The 18947-nt window shown below is 51.8% G+C and overlaps 1 protein-coding gene across 1 annotated transcript; it reads left to right on the top strand.

The window, feature by feature from the left end:
* The first annotated feature begins 7981 nt into the window (after positions 1–7981).
* Positions 7982–16201, top strand: KMT5C (lysine methyltransferase 5C). The gene is made up of 9 exons (XM_049900206.1): positions 7982–8041; positions 10585–10712; positions 10895–11060; positions 11384–11493; positions 12891–13054; positions 13170–13189; positions 14228–14364; positions 14463–14653; positions 14996–16201. The coding sequence occupies exons 2-9, from the start codon at positions 10603–10605 to the stop codon at positions 15469–15471; spliced, it is 1374 nt and encodes a 457-aa protein (XP_049756163.1). The 5' UTR covers positions 7982–8041; positions 10585–10602; the 3' UTR covers positions 15472–16201.
* The last annotated feature ends 2746 nt before the right edge of the window (positions 16202–18947 follow it).

Genomic DNA, 18947 nt, shown 5'->3' with positions numbered 1-18947 from the left:
CAAAGTAGAGTCAACCTTAATGACACGGGTGGACTCAAGCTTTCAGAACATTCATTTGCTGATGTGGCATGACTCAAAGTGAGAAGAGATAGCTGCAAACATCCATTAATAATTAGAACCTGGAATGTATGAAGTATGAATCTAGGAAAATTGGAAATCCTCACGAATGAAATGCAGCACATAAAGATTGATATCCTAGGCGTTAGTTAGCTGAAATGGACTGGTATTGGTCATTCTGAATCGGACAATCATATGGCCTACTCTGCCGGGAATGACAACTGGAAGAGGAATGGCATTGCATTCATCATCAAAAAGAACATTTCAAGATCTATCCTGAAGTACAATGCTGTCAGTGATAGGATAATATCCATATATCTACAAGGGACACCAGTTAATATGATTATTATTCAAATTTATGCACCAATCACTAAGGCCAAAGATGAAGAAATTGAAGATTTTTGCCAACTTCTGCAGTCTGAAATTGATCAAACATGCAATCAGGATGCACTGATAATTACTGGTGATTGGAATGCGGAAGTTGGAAACAAAGACAAAGGATCGGTAGTTGGAAAATATGGCCTTGGTGATAGAAACGATGCCGCAGATTGTATGATTGAATTTGGCAAGAACAACGACTCCTTCATTGCAAATACCTTTTTTCACCAACATAAACAGCAACTATACGTATGGACTTCACCAGATGGAGTACACAGGAATCAAATTGACTACATCTGTGGAAAGAGACGATGGAAAAGCTCAATATCATCAGGCAGAACAAGGACAGGGGCTGACTGTGAATCAGACCATCAATTACTCATATGCAAGTTCAAGTTGAAATTGAAGAAAATTAGAACAAGTCCACGAGAGCCGAAGTACAACCTTGGTTATATCCCACCTGAATTTAGAGACCATCTCAAGAATAGATTTGATGCGTCAAACACTAATGAGTAAAGACCAGACAAGTTGTGGAATGACATCAAGGACATCATACATGAGGAAAGCAAGAGGTCATTAAAAAGACATGAGAGAAAGAAAAGACCATAATAGATGTCAGAAGAGACTCTGAAACTTGCTCTTGAATATCGAGTAGCTAAAGCAAAAGGAAAAAATGATGAAGTGAAAGAGCTGACAGAAGATTTCAAAAGGTAGCTCTAGAAGACAAAGTAAAATATTATGATGACATGTGCAAAGAGCTGAAGATAGAAAACCAAAAAGGAAGAACACACTCAGCATTTCTCAAGCTGAAAGAACCAAAGAAAAAATTCAAGCCTTGAGTTGCAATACTGAAGGATTCTACGGGGAAATGTTAAACGACACAGGAAGCATCAAAAGAAGATGGAAGGAATACACAGAGTCACTATACTAAAAGAATCTGTCAATGTTCAACCATTTCAGGAGGTAACATATGATCAGGAATCAATGGAACTGAAGGAAGAGGTCCAAGGTGCACTGAAGGCATTGGCGAAAAACGAGGCTCCAGGAATTGATGGAAGTGAGATGTTTCAGTGAACAGATGCAGCGCTGGAAGTGCTCATTCATCTATGCCAAGAAGTTTGGAAGACAGTTACTTGGCCAACAGACTGGAAGAGATCCATATTTATGCCTATTCCCAAGAAAGGTGATCCAACAGAATGCGGAAATTATCGAATAATGTCATATGTAAGCAAAATTTTGCTGAAGATCATTCAAAAGGGGCTGCAGCAGTGTATTGACAGGGAACTGCCAGAAATTCAAGCCAGATTTAGAAGAGGATGTGGAATCAGGGGTATCATTGCTGATGTCAGATGGATCCTGGGTGAAAGCAGAGAATATCAGAAAGATGTTTACCTGTGTTTTATTGACTATGCTAAGGCATTCGACTGTGTGGATCATAACAAATTACAGATAATATTGCAGAGAATGGGAATTCCAGAATTGTGCTCATGAGGAATCTGCACATGGGTCAAGAGGCAGTTGTTTGAATAGAACAAGGGGATACTGCATGGTTTAAAGTCAGGAAAGGTGTTCGTCAGGGTTGTATCCTTTCACCATACTTATTCAATCTGTATGTTAAGCAAATAATCTGAGAAGCTGGACTGTCTAAAGAAGAACTCGGCATCAGGTTTGGAGGAAGACTGATTAACAACCTGTGTTATACAGGTGACACAACCTTGCTTGCTGAAAGTAAAGAGGACTTGAAGCACTTACTGGTGAAGATCAAAGACCACAGCCTTTAGTATGGATTACAACTCAACATAAAAAAAAAAAAGACAACAGAAATCCTCAAAACTGGACCAATAAGCAGCATCATGATAAACAGAGAAAAGATTGAAGTTGTCAAGGATTTCATTTTACTTAGATCAACAATCAATACCCATGGAAGCAGCAGTCAAGAAATCAAAAGATGCATTGCATTAGCCAAATCAGCTGCAAAAGACCTCTTTAAAGTGTTGAAAAGTAAAGATGTCACCTTGAGGACTAAGGCACACCTGAGCCAATCCATGGTGTTTTCAATTGCCTCATATGCATGCGAAAGCTGGAGAATGAATAAGGAAGACTGAAGAAGAATTGACACCTTTGAATTGTGGTATTGGTGAATAATATTGAATACACCATGGACTGCCAAAAGAACAAACAAATGTGTCTTGGAAGAAGTACAACCAGAAGGCTCCTTAGAAGCAAGGATGGCTAGACTATATCTCACCTACTTTGGACATGTTATCAGGAGGAATCAGTACCTGGAGGACATCATGCTTGGTAAAGTAGAGGGTCAGTGAAAAAGAGGAAGGCCATCAACAAGATCAATTGATACAGTAGTTGCAACAATGGGCTCAAGCATAGCAACAATTGTGAGGATGGCGCAGGACTGGGCAGTGTTTCGTTCTGTTGTGCATGGGGTCGCTATGAGTGGGAACTGACTCAATAGCACCTAATAACAATAAGAAGCTGTGAGAGAATAAATTTGTTTGTTAAAGCCATCCACTTGTGATATTCCTGTTATAGCAGCACTAGATAACTAAGACTATCCTGAATTTACTGTTTTATAACAAGCTTTTCTCCGTAATAATAAGTCATGTATGACTTTAAGAGTCACCAAGCCCACAGTGTCCTCCCAAGGTACAGTCTGATGAAACTACCTGCAAAACAAACTTGTAAGGCATTGCTCTTCAAATCTTCTGTAACATTTCAATCACCTCTCTTGGTGATTCTGATTTAGGAACACTTGGCTGGGCCCTGAAAATCTGCATTCCTACGAAGCCCCCACGTGATCCTGAAGCCACTAGTCCACAGACCACACTTTGAGTAGGAAGGACCTAAGATGAGACAATTATCAAATATCCACTCAGGCTCTCTGGAGGTTGAGCCTTGGAATCTGTATTTTCACCAGATTCCCATGATGACTCTTTTGTCTGTTTTTTGTTTTTGTTTTGTTTTGTTTTTATTGTAGTAAAATATGCATAACATAAAGGCCTGAAGATCTGTTTCCAAAAACTAAAAATAAAAAATCAGCCACTGAAAACTCTATGGAGCACTGTTCTACTCTGACACACGGGGTCGCCATGAGTTGCAGTCAACTGAATGGTAACTGGCCTTTAACTGTTAGGTATTCTTATTTCCAGCCCTGGTGGAAAAGTGGTTAAGTGCTTGGCTGCTAACCAAAAGGTCAACGGTTCGAACCCACCAACTGCTCCAAGGGAGAAAGATATGGCAGTCTGCCTCCATAAAGATTACAGCCTTGGAAACCCTATGGCGCAGTTCTACTCTGTCCCGTAGGGTTGCTGTGAGTGGGAATCAACTTGACAGCAATGGGTTTGGTTTTATTGTTATTTCACCTTGTGGATGTGCTATAATTGGTTCAACCAATCTCCTACTGTCGGGCATTAAGGTTTGTCCTATTTTTCTGTTGTTCAAACAATGCTGAGATAAACATCTTTCCATATAAATAAATATTTTAGAACTTGCCCAAGACATGGGATTATTTCCTTAGACATGGAATTGGTGAGTCAAATTTTTGTTTTATTATGAAATATGTCTGGCATGTAGAAAAAGAATAGATAATAATATAATGAGCTCTTGGCTTCCACCTCCAGGCTTAAAAATAAGTTTGCAAATAACAGTGCCCTGTGCTCCTTTCCTGATTACATTCCTTTCTCCCTACCCTGAGGGGTAAGCTCTCTCTCCTTATTTGTCTTTAGGTGGTGGCACAGTGGTTCAGCACTTGGTGGCTAACCAAAAGGTCAAAGGTTTGGACCCACCTGCTGCCCGGGGGAGAAAGATGTGACAGTCTGTTTTGGTAGGTAGAGATTACAGCCTTGGAAACCCTATAGGGCAGTTCTAATTTGTCCTATAGGGCTGCTTTAAGTTGGACTCGACCCAGCAATGGGTTTTTTTGTGTGTGTTTGTGAAGTCCAGGCACCTTTTGTATACTTTTGCAACATTTACCCACACGCAACACTTGTTTTATTTGTTTTAAAAACATTGTGTAACAGCCAAAATGTCCATAAACAGATGAATAGATAAATAAAATGTGGTATATATATGTATACAATGGAGAACTTCTCAGCTATAAGGAGGAACAAAGTCCTGCAGGTCTATCTGCCTCCATGACCTGCTGCTTCCTGTGCCATCAGACCAGAAAAACTGGATGATGCCCACCTAACGTTACTGAACGCTTTGATCAAGGAATCAGTAGATAAATCTTGATCAAAGGGGGAAAAATGTGGAACAGCATTTCAAATTCTTACAGAATCCAGACTTATTGAGACTGGAGGAACCCTTGAATCTATTGCTTTGAGAATGTTTTAAGACCATGAACTGAAATTATCCCCTGAAGTCATCTTTAAACTAAACAACAGTTTAGGTAAATTAGTAAAAAATAGCATTGTACTCTCATAAAGAATTATCTGTATGAGAGCAAACTGCGAATAGTAGTAGCTTTAAACCACAGATGAGAAGTTTCGGGAGTAGTGAGTCTAAGTCAATGGTGGCGAAACACTATGGGTAAAGATAGTGAGAATGGTGACACAAGGTAAAGGAATGTAACCAACACTGTTGAATTGTCCGTGTAGAAACTGATGAATTGGTGTACGTTCTGCCATGTACATTTTCACCAAAATTAAAATAAAAATTAAAGAGATAAAAATGAAGTCATGATGCATGTCACAAGGATGAACCTTGAAAACATGCTGAGTGAAGTGAGTCACAAAAGGGCAAATACTGTATGATCGCACTTACATGATATAAGCAAATATGTATAAACCAAAAATTATTAGTCATTACCAGGGGTGGAAGGGAGAGGGCAAAGAGGAAGTTTTCGTTTAGGGGGCAGTGAGTTTCTGTTAATGATGGTGGAATGATTTGGAAAAGGAGAGTAAGTTGCTAAAGGTGAATAATGTAATCATTGTCACTAAATTACACATGTGGAAATTGTTGAATTGGTGTGTGTTGTGTATGTTTTCATCACTATAAAAAAAAAAAAAGCCAAGGAAAATATTGTGTAAATGGCATTGGACTAAGTAGATTTCTGCAAGTAGCAATGTTGGGCCTCATTAACATAACAAAGAAAATCCATACCTAAATGGGGATTATAACCACAGGTGTAGGGGTTAGGATTTATAGCACATTTTGGGGGGGTCACAATTCAGTTCATAACACACATGAAAACATTCACCAATACAACTTCCACATATACAATTCGATGAAGTTGATTACTTTTTTCACGTTGGGCACTATTATCACTATCCTTCACAACATTCCACTACCATTAACATAAACGCAATGCCCCCAAACAAAAATTTCCCCTTTCCCCTCCCTCTGCCTCTGGTAATTTTTTTTTGCCTCTTGTAACCATTAATAATCATTGCTTTCTATATGTTTACCTGTTTCATATAAGTGGATTCGTAAGCTTTTTAAGGAGTCCTTTATATGTGCCGTTTCTACTTCTCTGGCTGGATAAGGCTGCTTTCTCTCCTCTGGGAGCCTACTTCCCCATGTGTAAATGGAATTAGTAGTTCTTCTCTTCTGGGTGAGGCCCAAGTTAGTTACAGCAGGGATCATGCCGGACTGGGACTGCCTGTGTCCACCTCTGCCTCCACAGGCACCAGGCTCAGGACTGCTCCAGGGAAGCAAGTCCCAGGCCTCATTCATCCCTGGAATCCCAGCTCTACATAGGAGACCTGGCAAAAGTGATTCCCATTTGGGAAGAGTGCTGACAGTCCATGAAAGTTCAAGAAGGTGTGGCCACCTTTAGCTGGGGAGGGGCCTTGGGTTGGTAGGGGGTGTCACAGAGCTCTGGAGAGTTTGTTATTGTTATTTGCTGTCTAGTCAGCTCCAACTTATGGCGACCCCATGTACAACAGAATAAAATGTTGCCTGGTCCTGTGCCACCTTCACAATAGTTGGTATGTTCAAGTCCATTGTTGTGTCCAGTGTATTTTGAGTGCCTTCCAACCTAGGGGGCTCATCTTCCAGCACTATATCAGACAGTATTCTGTTGTGATACTGGCTGATTTTTGTAAGTGGATCTCCAGGCTTTTCTTCCTAGTCTGTCTTAGTCTGGAAGCTCCACTGAAACCTGTCCACCATATTTGAAATACCTCTAGCGTAGCTTCCAGCAGCATAGCAACATCAAGCCACCAGAGTATGACAAACTGACATACCAGGAGAGATTAGGGAGGAATCTACTGGAGGAAGGGAGGAATGGAGCTAGGGTTACTCCTAATGGGGAAGAAAACAGTAAAAACAAAGGGTAGGGGGTTGGAATCACAGGGCCAGCACACCTGGGAAGGTGTTACCGAAGAGGTCCCTCAGAGATGAAACTAGTGTGGTCCTTTTTTAACAGAGGCCCAAAGATGGCAAGCCCTTTCTTCAGTATCACAGAACGACATCATCAGCTTCCTCCCCATTGGAGGAATACATTCATTTATTCTTCCAGTAAGTATTAATGAACTCCCTACTATGTGGCAAGTATTGTTCTAAGCGCAAGGATATACAGCAGTGAACAAAACAAAGACTTCTACTTTCGTGTGGCGCTTATAATTCTAGGCGTAATTATTATGAATTGCTAATTATGTTTGCCTCTAGGATTGAAGCTGAAGGGGCGAGCCCAATGGGGAGGTGGATGCCCCAGAGGAGCGCCCAGTGAGTCAGAGCAGTCTTCAAAGCCCCCACTTCTCAATCTCCCTCTTTCCGACCCGTTCCTATCAGGAAAAGGCCTCCACAGAGTTATTGTGGATATTTCAAAAATTAAACGGGATATTTGGGGGAAATGGGCTGTCTGGGAGGGAGGGAGGGGGAGTGAGAAGTACTGTGTGGATAGGCTAAGCTAGGTTGTCAATAAAGTTTTGTCGCCTTGGCAACCTCAGGTTCGCTGGGCGGGACGATGGAGGTGCGCGCGCATTCACCTCCTTGACCGCCCCACCTCCGCCGCCTCTTGTTTCTCCCTCCTGCGGCCGTAGGTTTCACCAGAGAAAGAAAAGAGGGAGCTCGCGACTCTACGGTGACGGGCGGAGGCCTTAGCCAATGGGAGGATGAGCTGGTCCAAGGCCAACCAATCATGTACGAGTGCTGGAGCCAGCGAGCCCGCCCACTTTCCTCTGGGACCTGAATAACCTGACCCAACCCGAATTTAACCCGGAGCGACAGCTTTCGGCCAATGAGGGCGTCGACTTCAGGCCCCGGCGGATGAGGAGGCAGGGATACGTCTCCATGGCAGCTGCAGAGGGACAGCTGCTTGACCCAATAGAAGTAGTTGGCGGCCCTTGACGGCCGCGCGGGCGTTGCGGGGCTTTATAGGGACACCGGCGGGGGGGGTGGGCAGGGAGGGCTATAGCGTTCCTTGACCAATAGGAGCGGCGTGAGCTCCATAGCAACTGATGAAGAGCGGTGGCCTTGGCCAATAGGAGCTCGGGAAGGCAGTGGCGGGGCGGGCCCGGCGGGGCAGACTGGAGGCGCGGCGACTGTGTCTGACGAGAGCTGGAGGAGGCAGTGGGAGGTGGTGGCGGCGGCGGCGCGGGCGCCTGAGGAGGAGGAGGAGGAGGAGGAGGAGGAGGAGGAGAAGCGGGTGAGGGCGGCGCGGGGCCAGACCTCTGAGCCCCCTCACAGCCCCCGCCCCGCGCCGCTTTGGCTCCCAGTCGCCCCCAGCCCCGACTGTCCCTCACCCCTCCCGGCCCCTCCTCGCGTGCTGGCGCCTCACCTCTCCCGGCCCAGGCTTCTCTCGGTGTCCCCGGCCCCTTCCCTGTGGCTTCTGACCCAGGCCTCTCCCAGCACCCTCAGGCTTTTCCCCAGGACTCCTCTGACTCTCCAGGCCTCTTCTTGAACCCCCAGGCCCTCCCCTCTGAGTTTGGCCCTTCCCCAGGCCCCTTCCTGCACCCCAAGACCCTCGCTGACTTTCCAGGTTCCTCCCTGCACCCTCTGGCCCTTCCTCAGTCCCCTTTTTTCACTCGTGGACCCTTCCCTGGACCCCTAAAACCCACTTTGACTCTTTAGGCCCCTCCCTACGCCCCAAGCCCCTCTTTGTACCCCCGGACCCTCTGTGACTCCGCAGTCCCCTCCCTGCACCCCCTAGGGCCCCCTTCGACTCTACAGGCCTCTTCCTGGACCCCTAGACCCTTCCCTTGTCCATTCTCTCACTCTTCAGGCCCTTCCCTCAACCCCCAGGCCCGTCCTTCAGCCTCCAGCCCCTTTGTATATTGGCTCCTGGGCCTTTCTCGTGTTGTATCTTCCTAGAACTCTCCCTGAAACACCCAGGACCTTCCTCTGGCCCCCCTCACACTCTACAGGCCTTTTCCTGGACCCCTAAGGTCCTCTGACTTTCCACAGCCCATCCTGTACCTTCAGGCCCTTCCTGAACCTTCACTGCCAGCCCAGATCCCTCCCTGAACTCCCAGGCCTTCCCCAGGCCCCTTTTTGGACTCCAGACCTGTCTCAGGACCCTCCCTGGACCTCCAGCCCCCCCTTTGCCTTCCCCTGGCCCAAGGCCCTTCCCCTTCCTCGGCTTTCGTGAACTCCTCTTTGCCTCACTTAGCCTCATCGTGGACCCCCAGGCCTGCTCAGAACCCCCCGGCCCTCCCCAGGCTTCTGTCATGCCTCCAGATGCCTCCTACTACACCCCCGGCCTTGTGTGTAGTTCTTCTGCCATCCCCAGTCCCCTCTGCACCGGCTAGATTTTGTCTGCCCACGCACCACTCCGGACTGCTCTGTCCTAACTCCCTCCCCCGGTATCTTCCAGTCCCTTCTAGACCCCTGTCCCAACCCTTCTCGACTCCCCACTCTCAGCATCCCCCCCAGTCTGTTGCCTGTCCTTGTCTCCTCCTCTTCCTCGAAGCCCCTCACCCCCATGGGTGCCCAGCTGCCCACAATTAGCCTTAGGGCTTTTTCTCACTCCCTTCATGAGCTTTATTCTACCTTCTCTTTTGACCTGGGTTTGCCTCTCCACACTGCCTTTCTCTCTGCCCCCCTTTTGTCCTCCAGGCCCCCCCCATACCACCACCCCTGCAGAGGGAGCAGGTGCTGGGCTGCCTCCTCCACATTCCCCCACCCCCCTCCGGGCTGCTGGGGTTTCACCCGTAGCCTCCTGGCAAGTCCCACAGGCGGGTGGGGAGGGGAGCGGGAGGAGTGAGGGGGACACTTCCTCCCCTCCCCCACTGCCACCTCCCAGACTTCAGGTTAATCAATGCTTGCACACGGGAAGGGGAGGATGCGTGTGCCATGTCCTTGTGTGTGTTTGCACGTGTGTGTGTCCAAGGGGTCAGGAGTGTGTGTGAGTGAAGGGTTAGGAAAGTACATAGTGGTGGTCAGGTTGTATCGGGGTCTGTGTGAGTGTATACTTGTTTGGGTGCCTGGCTCTGTGCACATGGGGTGTGTGTGTGTGAACGTTGTCATGTCCATGCATGTGCTTATGTGTGCGCATGCACACGGGAAGGTCAGGAGAGTGTCGGGGAATCTGTGTGTGTGCTTCTCAGAGTGCCTGGCTGTGTGTGTACACTTGGTTGTGTGTGTGTCATCTCCATTTGTGTGTTGTATGTGTGTGTGTATGTGCGTCACATCCATGTATGTGTATGCTTGTGTTTGCTCACAGGGGAGGGTTTGGAGAGTGTTGGGGATCTGCATGTGCACTTCTCAGGGTACCTGGCTCTGTGTGTGTGTGGGGGTTGTGTATGTAATGTCTGTGTGTGTGCACATGTGTGTCATGTCCATGTGTGTACGCGTGGAAGGGAGGGTCACCACGCGTCGGGGATCTGAGTGAGTGTGTACTTGTTAGGATGCCCGGTTTTGTGTGTACACATGGGGGTGCATGTTTGGGGGTTTGTGTCCCAAGCAGGAGGAGATGAAAACACCAGTGCCAGATACTGGGTCATTTACTTTCAGGCTCCCACCCTCAGTTTGGTTCGCATCCAGAACTGCACAGTCTCACCCTCACAGATAGCCCTGTGAACTCAGTGCTACTTGTCTCCCCTTTATGTACATGAGAAGACTGAGGCCCCCCCAGAGTGAGCACCCAGCTCACAAGTGGCCCAGCAGGTGCAGAGCTGAGCCCACCCCAGTCCCCGGCTCTGCTGGCTGCCTCTGCCCTGTCATCACCTGCCCTTCACCCTCCACCAGCAGCATGGTCCGTGGGACACAATGGGGCCGGACAGAGTGACTGCCCGAGAGCTGTGTGAAAACGACGACCTGGCTACCAGCCTCGTCCTAGACCCCTACCTCGGTTTCCGCACCCACAAGATGAATGTTAGGTGAGGCGGCCTGCAGTCGAGGGCGGGCCCAGGGGTCAGGGATCTGGCCCCTCCACCCACTGCCACCCTCAGCCCACCCCTCACTCAGCTCCCAGCTCTCCCTGGGGGTCTGGGGCAGGGCCGGGAAGGCCAGGAGGGACATAGGCCGAGGCCCTGGGACCCAGGCGTGCCCTCTCCCCCAGCCCCGTGCCCCCCCTGCGGCGACGGCACCACCTGCGCTCAGCGCTGGAGGCTTTCCTGAGGCAGCGGGACCTGGAGGCTGCGTATCGGGCCCTGACGCTGGGAGGCTGGATGGCCCACTACTTCCAGAGCCGGGGCCCGCGGCAGGAGGCTGCCCTCAAGACCCACGTGAGGGTGCCCTTCCCTTTTCCCTGGCCCGTCTCTGCCCTGGCCCCTCTGCCTGCCCCAGGCACTCCCCGAGTTCCTAGCCACTCGGACCATCTGAGGTGAGGCTCAGAGAATCCTAGGAGAGGAGAGTTGGGGGGCCCTCTGAGATGGAGTCCACCTTCTTTGTTTGACACATGTGACAAATGAGGAAACTGAGGTCCAGCGAGGGGAAGTGAGTCCACACAGCAAAACTAGGACACAGAGCAGGATTAGCACCCAGGAGAGAGGGCCATGGATATCCCAGCCCTGCCTCCTCACCCCACCCGCCCCCTCACCCCCCTCAGATCTATCGCTACCTCCGCGCCTTCCTGCCTGAAAGTGGCTTCACCATTCTGCCCTGCACCCGCTACTCCATGGAGACCAATGGAGCCAAGATCGTGTCAACACGCTCTTGGTAAGAGGGTCCCAGGCCTAACACCCGCTGGAAGAGAAAGGAGTAGGGGTGCTAAGGGGAGGATGAGGATAAGATGGGCGTACCAAGGAGATGAGGACAAGGTGGGGCGCTGAGGGAAGGACGAGGATGAGGTGGGGGAGAGAAAGAGGAATTGAATGAGGTGGGACGCTGAGGGGAGGAGAATGAGGACAAGATGGGGGCGCTGAGGGGAGAATCAGGATGAGGTAGGGGCGCTGAGGGTAGGAGGAGGAGGTGACCCTGAGAGGAGGAAGATGAATGAGGTGGGAACACTGAGGGGGGAAAGAGGACAAAATGGGGGTGCTGAGGGGATAATCAGGATGAGGTAGGGGTGCTGAGGGTAGGAGGAGGAGGTGACCCTGAGGGGAGGAAGATGAATGAGGTGGGAACACTGAGAGGGGGAAGAGGACAAAAATGGGGTGTTGAGGGGAGGACGAGGTGGGGGCACTCAGCGAAGAAGGTGGGGGCGTTGATGGGAGGACAAGGGTGAGGTGCGGTGGTGAGGAGAAGGGAAGCTGGGGGCACTGAGGAAAAGATAAAGATGAAGTGGGGGTGCTACGGGGGAGGAGAGGTGGGAGCACTGAGGGAAGGATAAGGATGAGGTGGGGGCACTGAGGGGAGGCCATGCAGACACCGTGTTCATGGCCATGTGGGAGGAGACTGTTTTTTGCTCAGAGAGGGGACCTGGTGGTCCCCAGGGACTGTGGGAAGGAGGTGGGGCCAGGTCAAGACCCTTGATGCCCGCCATGACCCTACTGGGAGATGTAACCCCAGAGGCAAGCCCAGGGTCCTGGGGCAGCCTCTTTCCTTATTCCCCACCTGAGCTCTTCCCGTGTGCCAGATACTGGGAACAGAACAGGGAACAGGACAGACTGGCCCTAACCCTGTGGAGTTTACAGCCTAACTATTGTGGTAGGCAGAGGATACCTAGACACTTCTGCAGCTGTTTACCACAGTGGTTGGGAATTGCTGCAAAGCCAGTCCAGGGATTTGGGGAGAGTGTGCACAGAAGCAAGGTTTCAGCCTAGGCGGAAAGATGCCGCTGGGGGCGATGGAGTGGACGCAGTCCAGGTTGGGGTGCTGGGAGTGGAAGAGGACAGAGAGAATCCCTTGCAGGGTAGCTCCAGTAAGGGCTGAAACAGAAGGAGGGTCCTCTGTCCATTTCTGGTTGGAGGAGGGGAACCTGTCCAGGCAGGGGAGAAGGATGGATGGACAGGGATGTGTGGAGAGAGAGAAGGAAACAGGGAGGGGTTTCAGATTTGGAATCTTCATACATGTGGCTGGCCCCAGTCCCTGGATTCTGCCAGAAGGAGGCCCCGTTCTGTCCCTGTCCCTGAGTGAGGATGGACAGGAGGCGTGGCTCACAGCCGGTGTCTCAGGAAGAAGAACGAGAAGCTGGAGCTGCTGGTGGGCTGCATTGCGGAGCTACGCGAGGCTGATGAGGGGCTGCTGAGGGCTGGGGAGAATGACTTCAGCATCATGTACTCGACCCGCAAGCGTAGCGCGCAGCTGTGGCTAGGCCCCGCAGCCTTCATCAACCACGGTGAGCTTCACCAGCAGGCGCAGGGTGGTGGAAGGGCCATCCCTCGTGTGTCCCCTCATAAGCCTCATTTCTCTCCTCTCTTCTGTCCCCAAATTCCATCCCCTGCTGGCTCCAGACTGCAAACCCAACTGTAAGGTAAGACCTGGGGCCCCAAGCAGGGGGTGCTGGGGAGAATGAGGTTGTAAAAACCCAAACCCTTTGTCATCAAGTCGATTCTGACTCATAGCGACCCTATAGGACAGGGTAGAGCTGCCCCATAGGGTTTCCAAGACTGTAAATTCTTACAGAAGCACGTCACCAAATCTTTCTCCCACAAAGTAACTGGTGTGTTTGAACCACCAACCTTTCAGTTAGCAACCAAGAGCTTTAGGCACTGTGCCATCAGGGCTCCCTGAAGAGATTGTGGGAGGTCACATATCTCCAGTGCTTCTCACTGCACAAAGCTGTTTCATACCCACCTGTGTTCTCCTTGCCCTGGGCCTCGCTGCAAGGGGCAGAGCAGGTATTTGTCCCGGCTGGCCATCAGAGAAGCAGGGGGCATTGGCTTGGCCGGTCCCACCTAGGCAGTGGGGACGGAGAGGAGGGGACAGAGCCAGGACGTGCAGTGGACAAGAGGTGGTGGCTGGCTCACCTCAGGGCCAGGTGGTTTCCAGGCGTGTGTAGGGTCTGAGTGGACGAATGGACAGTTGGACAGATGGTGGTCACCTCACTTTCCAGATGGGGAACGCAGAGGCAGTAGCAGACATGAGGGGCGGGTGGCCAGGGCAAGAGAGTGGTCTAAGGCAGGGCTGGAATCAGCATGGAGGGGGCAGGTTCTCCACCAGAGTGGAGAGACCAGGCTAGATCTACCTGACCTGCCAGGACCAGGGCTGGGGAGGAGAGCTCAGACAGGGATAGAGAGATGAGGGTGTGCCAGAGGAGACAGGATCTGGGGAACTTGGGGGGAGGAGGTAGTGCTCAGTGTGCCCACCAGGGGTTTAGATCAGATCACCACCCCGTAGGGAGGGTGGAAACCCTGCCACCCACCACTGGGCAGGTCACCCAGGAGCATATGGAAGAAAGGAAGGGTACAAGAGGATGGGCCTGACTCCTCTGAGGGCCTCAGTGGGCTGGGGGTGTGAGGGAGAGGGGCAGTGTCTCCTAGGCAAGGTACTGAGCGGTGTGGCCCCCCAGTTTGTACCTGCAGATGGGAATGCAGCCTGCGTGAAGGTGCTGCGGGACATCGAGCCCGGGGATGAGGTGACATGCTTCTATGGCGACGGCTTCTTTGGGGAGAAGAATGAGCACTGCGAATGCTACACCTGTGAGAGGTGGGGTGGTTGGGGCATAGTGGGGTCAGGGTCTGGGTCTTCAAGGATGGGGAGGGTGCCTAGCCTCGTACTCTGTCCTGTCTCCTGTGTCCCCCCAGGAAAGGTGAGGGGGCCTTCCGGCTGAGGCCCAAGGAGCCTAGGCTGCCCACACCGCGGGCCTTGGACAAGTATGAACTCCGTGAGACCAAGCGGCGGTTGCAGGAAGGCCAAGACAACAGTGGCTGGCAGGGCCTACGGGGTCTGCGCGCCTGTGCCCACCGATCCCCACTGCGCCGTGACCTCTTCTGTGGTGAGCAGGGCTGGGTATACCTGGGACTACCTGGTCAGCCAGCTGGCAGTCCCTCCACCCACCACGTGGTCCCCTCTCATCCCTTCCTCCTCTCAGTCTCTGCCCCTAGCCAGCCCCGTCTCCCTAGATCTCCTTTCTTTCTGTACCCCATGCCCCTACACCTTACTGTGCCCCACCTCCATGCATCACACCCTTCCTTCCTCCTTGTCTACTTGTGCTGTTCACCATTACGTCCTCTCCCCAAGAGCATAGTGGCACCCAGAGCAGGAGGATGAGCGAGTCTTGAGGGCCCTGTCCTGGCAGCTGACCCGCCTCTGCCGTCTTGATTTTTGTTCCCCACAGCTGTCTGCCAGCCCCTCACTGCCCGCCCTGATACTATGGCACCCATCTGGCTCCAGTGGCTGCTGCAGCCCCTGTCCCGGGCACGCCCCCGGAGACGTCGTCGCCCCCGGCCTCGCCGGGTCCCTGTGCCCCCTTCCCTCCGCACCGCCCGTGTCTCCCTACACCCATGGGGAGGCTGTGGCCCCTTCTGCCGCCTGCGGGGGGAGGCACGGGTGGCCCTGGGCCGCCTTCCCCGTGCCCACTGGGCCCTGCAGCAGGACTGGCACTGGGCCCGGCGCTACGGGCTGCCTCACGTGGTTCGTGTGGACCTCAGCCGCCTGGCCCCAGCTCCCCCAGCTGCCCCTACTGGGCCCCCAGGCCCTGGCCCCGTCCCCAAGCAGGCACTTGCCTTCGCACCCTTCTCCCCACCCAAGCGCCTGCGGCTGGTGGTGAGCCACGGCTCAATCGACCTGGACGTCAACAGCGATGGGCCCTGACAAGCCAGACAGCAAGGCCACGGGGAGGGAAGGGGCGGAGTGATGAGGAACCCTCTGTCCATTTTTCTCCTTGGCCTGCAAGTCCGTGGGGACCCATTGACCTCAAGGAGGAGCCCTGAGGCCTCTGGGAGGGTGTTGACCCTGACCTCAGCACAGCTCTGACCCCGAAAGGGGGCTGGTTTGGATACCCCCAGGGATCTGATCCCTGACCCTCTGTGACTGCTGACCCCTGAGCCACCCCTAGCCCAGCAGGGAGCCCTGGCCGTTGTTGCCCCCACCCACCTGTTTCAGGACAAAAGGGGCATTCCCCTCAACCCTCCTGCCTCAGTCACCCCTCCCCAGGGAGCAAAGCCATAGGGGGCGGGGCTGCCCCATGCGGTGCCCCCAGAAGCCAGGCCTCAGGAGGAGGTGGAGCCCTTTGGGGGTGGCACTCCCTAGCCACTGACCCTATGAGGGGAGTGGGTTTGTGCTCAACCCTGCAGCTGTCTGAGGTGGGGAAAATAGGGGGTGTGGGAGGGGGCATGACCTCTTCACCACCCCCAGGGTCTCAGGGAGGCCGGGTGCGACCTCGTCTTTCTCATGGTGCTATCCCTGGTGCTACTGGGGTGTTGGGGTGCCCATCCCTCCCCTCCCCCATGCCAGAACCGGGTGTGCTGGAGGATTGGAAGCACTTGAACTTTTTATTTTATTTTATTAAAACCTTGTTATAAAGTGCCCCTTTGGAAGTATGCTGTGTTTTGAGACGATGTCATTTGGGAGGGTGGGAACTCAGCCTTGCTGAGGACAGCAGGAGGTGGCAGCACCGGCCTGGGGCCCCAAGCTACTGTGGGGCCCAGATAACAGTCTTGGGGAAGGCTGCCCAGTACGTGGCCTTAAGGAGATGAAGGATCACATCATTGTTCAAATGGTATTTTATGAAAAACATCTGACAGTCTCTCATGTGGCCTCCCACCAACTCTGTGGGAGGTGATTCTCCATTTCTCAGGTGAAGTGACTGAGGTCCAGCAAGGCGGAGCAATGAGCCCAAAGTCCCATCAGGACTGGATCCCCCTTCTCAAGTCAGACGGACACACCACCTCGGAGGTGGGGGCCCACTCTACATGGAGAAGTGTAGGGCATGGGCTGCCTAACGGCCCCCCCAGCGGGGTCGAGGGGAGAGGACACTGGTCTGGGGGGGGGCTTGGCTTTCCACACAGGCCTGGTGACATGCCCTCCTGTTGAGCCATCTTAGGGGCCCAGCCTCTAGAAGAGACCAGGTAGTGAATCTCATTTCTCTAGGTCAGACTCAATCTCTCAATTTTTTTTTTTATTATTGTGTTTTCAGTGAAGGTTTGCACACCAGTTTAGGTTCCCATGCAACACTTTCTACACAAGTTATTCAGTGACATTGGTTACATTCTTCACGTGTGAACACTGTCATTTATTTCCATTCTGGTTGTTCTGTTTCTGTTCACCTAGTTTCCCTGTCCCCTTCTTATCTTTGTTTTAAAGTAATTGTGGACTGTTTAGTCTCATACAGGCGATTCAGTGGCTTAATTTTGCCATCATTTAACTCTTGCAGGAACCCCATTTTTCAGGTGGTAATAACAACGAACAATGTACTATGCCAAGCACCACGCTAAGCATCTCACAGACGTTTTTCTCTGGAGGCCTCACAGGCCACACACACTTCCATGGGTAGGCTGCAGGGATGGCAGGCCTTGGAAAGGGCCATCCTGGAGGGCAACAAGGTCTGGCTGTGTGTCCAGAAGCCCTCTTGGGGGCCCTGGTGGAGAACCAACAAAAAGCGGAAGATGACAGAAAGGCCAACAGGGCATGGAGAGAGGAGACCCTCGGAGCAGGGATCTCTTTTTTACTTTAAAATTTGTTTACATACAGTGAAACCTGTGAGAGCTGGACCTCGAAGGGACTACCTTTGTTTTCCCAGGTCTCAAAAGTTTTCTGCCTTTGACAGAGTGCAGTTTTACCACTTTTTTTTATCACTATTAAACCAAAAAAAAAAAACCATTGTCATTGAGTCGATTCCAACTCCTAGCGAACCTATAGGATAGAGTAGAACTGCCCCGTAGGGTTTCCAAGGAGTGAGTGGCTGGTGGATTTGAACTGCGAGCCTTTTGGTTAGTAGCCATAGCTCTTAACCACTGCACCACCAGCGCTCCTTTCTGTCACTATTAGTGGAAAATATTTGAGTTTTCCTTCTCCGACAGGTTTCCACCTTACACAGGTTCCCACTTTCACAGGTTTCATTCCTTTCAAAGAGAAAAAAAAAAATTTTATACAAAAATCTACAAAATCCTGTTGGTTTTGTCTGAATCCTGTCGGTAGGCTGAGGGGAAGGCACTGGTGCTGAGACAGAGACTGCAGATGCGGGGAAACGAAATCAAGGAGGATCAAAGGAACCGGGCAGAGGAGGAGGCTGGAGCGGCAGGGATTGTCAGTTCAGGGACTCAGTTCCCTCTGACATGGGGGGCTCCTGAGAGACAGTGTGTTAGGACCACAGCCCCTGTTTGTCGTAGTTGTGGACACTGGCAGTGAGAGATGCTCAGATCCAGCCGAGTTTGGGGCCATGACTTCATGAAGATGCCCGTCCACCAGGTTGGAGGTGAGGCAAATTCAGGCCCTGCCCCGGGCCAGAATTGGGAAGGCAGTAATGGCTGTAGCAGAGGCCAGGAGTTTTAAGAATATTCTGGAATGAGACCCGGAATTAGTCACACAATGATGGGGAGGATGGTGAGGTCTGGGTCAAGAAGGAAAGAAGGAGGAAGGCTGGGAGGGGGCTGACTGGTGACTGGTGCTTGATGAGGTCCAGTGGCAGGCCGAAGTTGGGCCCTGTGCTCAGGATGCTACCTGCATGATGTCACTGTTAGCCTCGTTCCATGGCTCAGACACCTTCCCCATGTGGCACAGAGGGCTGGCCTTCTTCCTTCACCAGGCTGGCCTTGCCCTGAGGCTCTGGGAATGAGGCCAAAGCCGTGACCCAATGCCACCCCCTCCTGCAGCTGCCAGCCCCCTTCTGGCTGAGTCTACACCCTGTGCCCTTAGCCACACCCATCTGTCCAGTCATGATCAGAAGGGGCATGGGAGACCAAGGTCCCTGAAGTGGAGTCATCGGGAGATAATCATGTCTTGGGGGCGGCGGTCGCTGGTGGGGCGGAAAGGGCAGGGAGTGAATGGGCCATCGCTGGGCAGGGCGGGACTGAGCCCTAGCCCTGATCATGGGGAGGGAAACTGAGGTCCACAGAGGTCAAGAGGCTCGTCCAGGGTTATCCAGCAAGGGGTCATCATTACGAATACCTACCTCTGGACCCAAGGGACCCCTGGTGGTACAGTGGTTAGACACTTAGCTGCTAACCAAAAGGTTGGTGGTTCAAATCCACCAGCAGCTCTTTGGGAGAAAGACCTGGTGATCTGCTCCCATAGAATCCAAACCAAACCCAAACCATTGCCACTGAGTCAATTCTGACTTAGAGCAACCC

Source organism: Elephas maximus, chromosome 11 (assembly GCF_024166365.1).
Source record: "Elephas maximus indicus isolate mEleMax1 chromosome 11, mEleMax1 primary haplotype, whole genome shotgun sequence".
Lineage (NCBI taxonomy): Eukaryota > Metazoa > Chordata > Mammalia > Proboscidea > Elephantidae > Elephas > Elephas maximus.
Note: the sequence above shows the minus strand (reverse complement) of the source record. Positions and strands in the feature narration are given on the sequence as shown.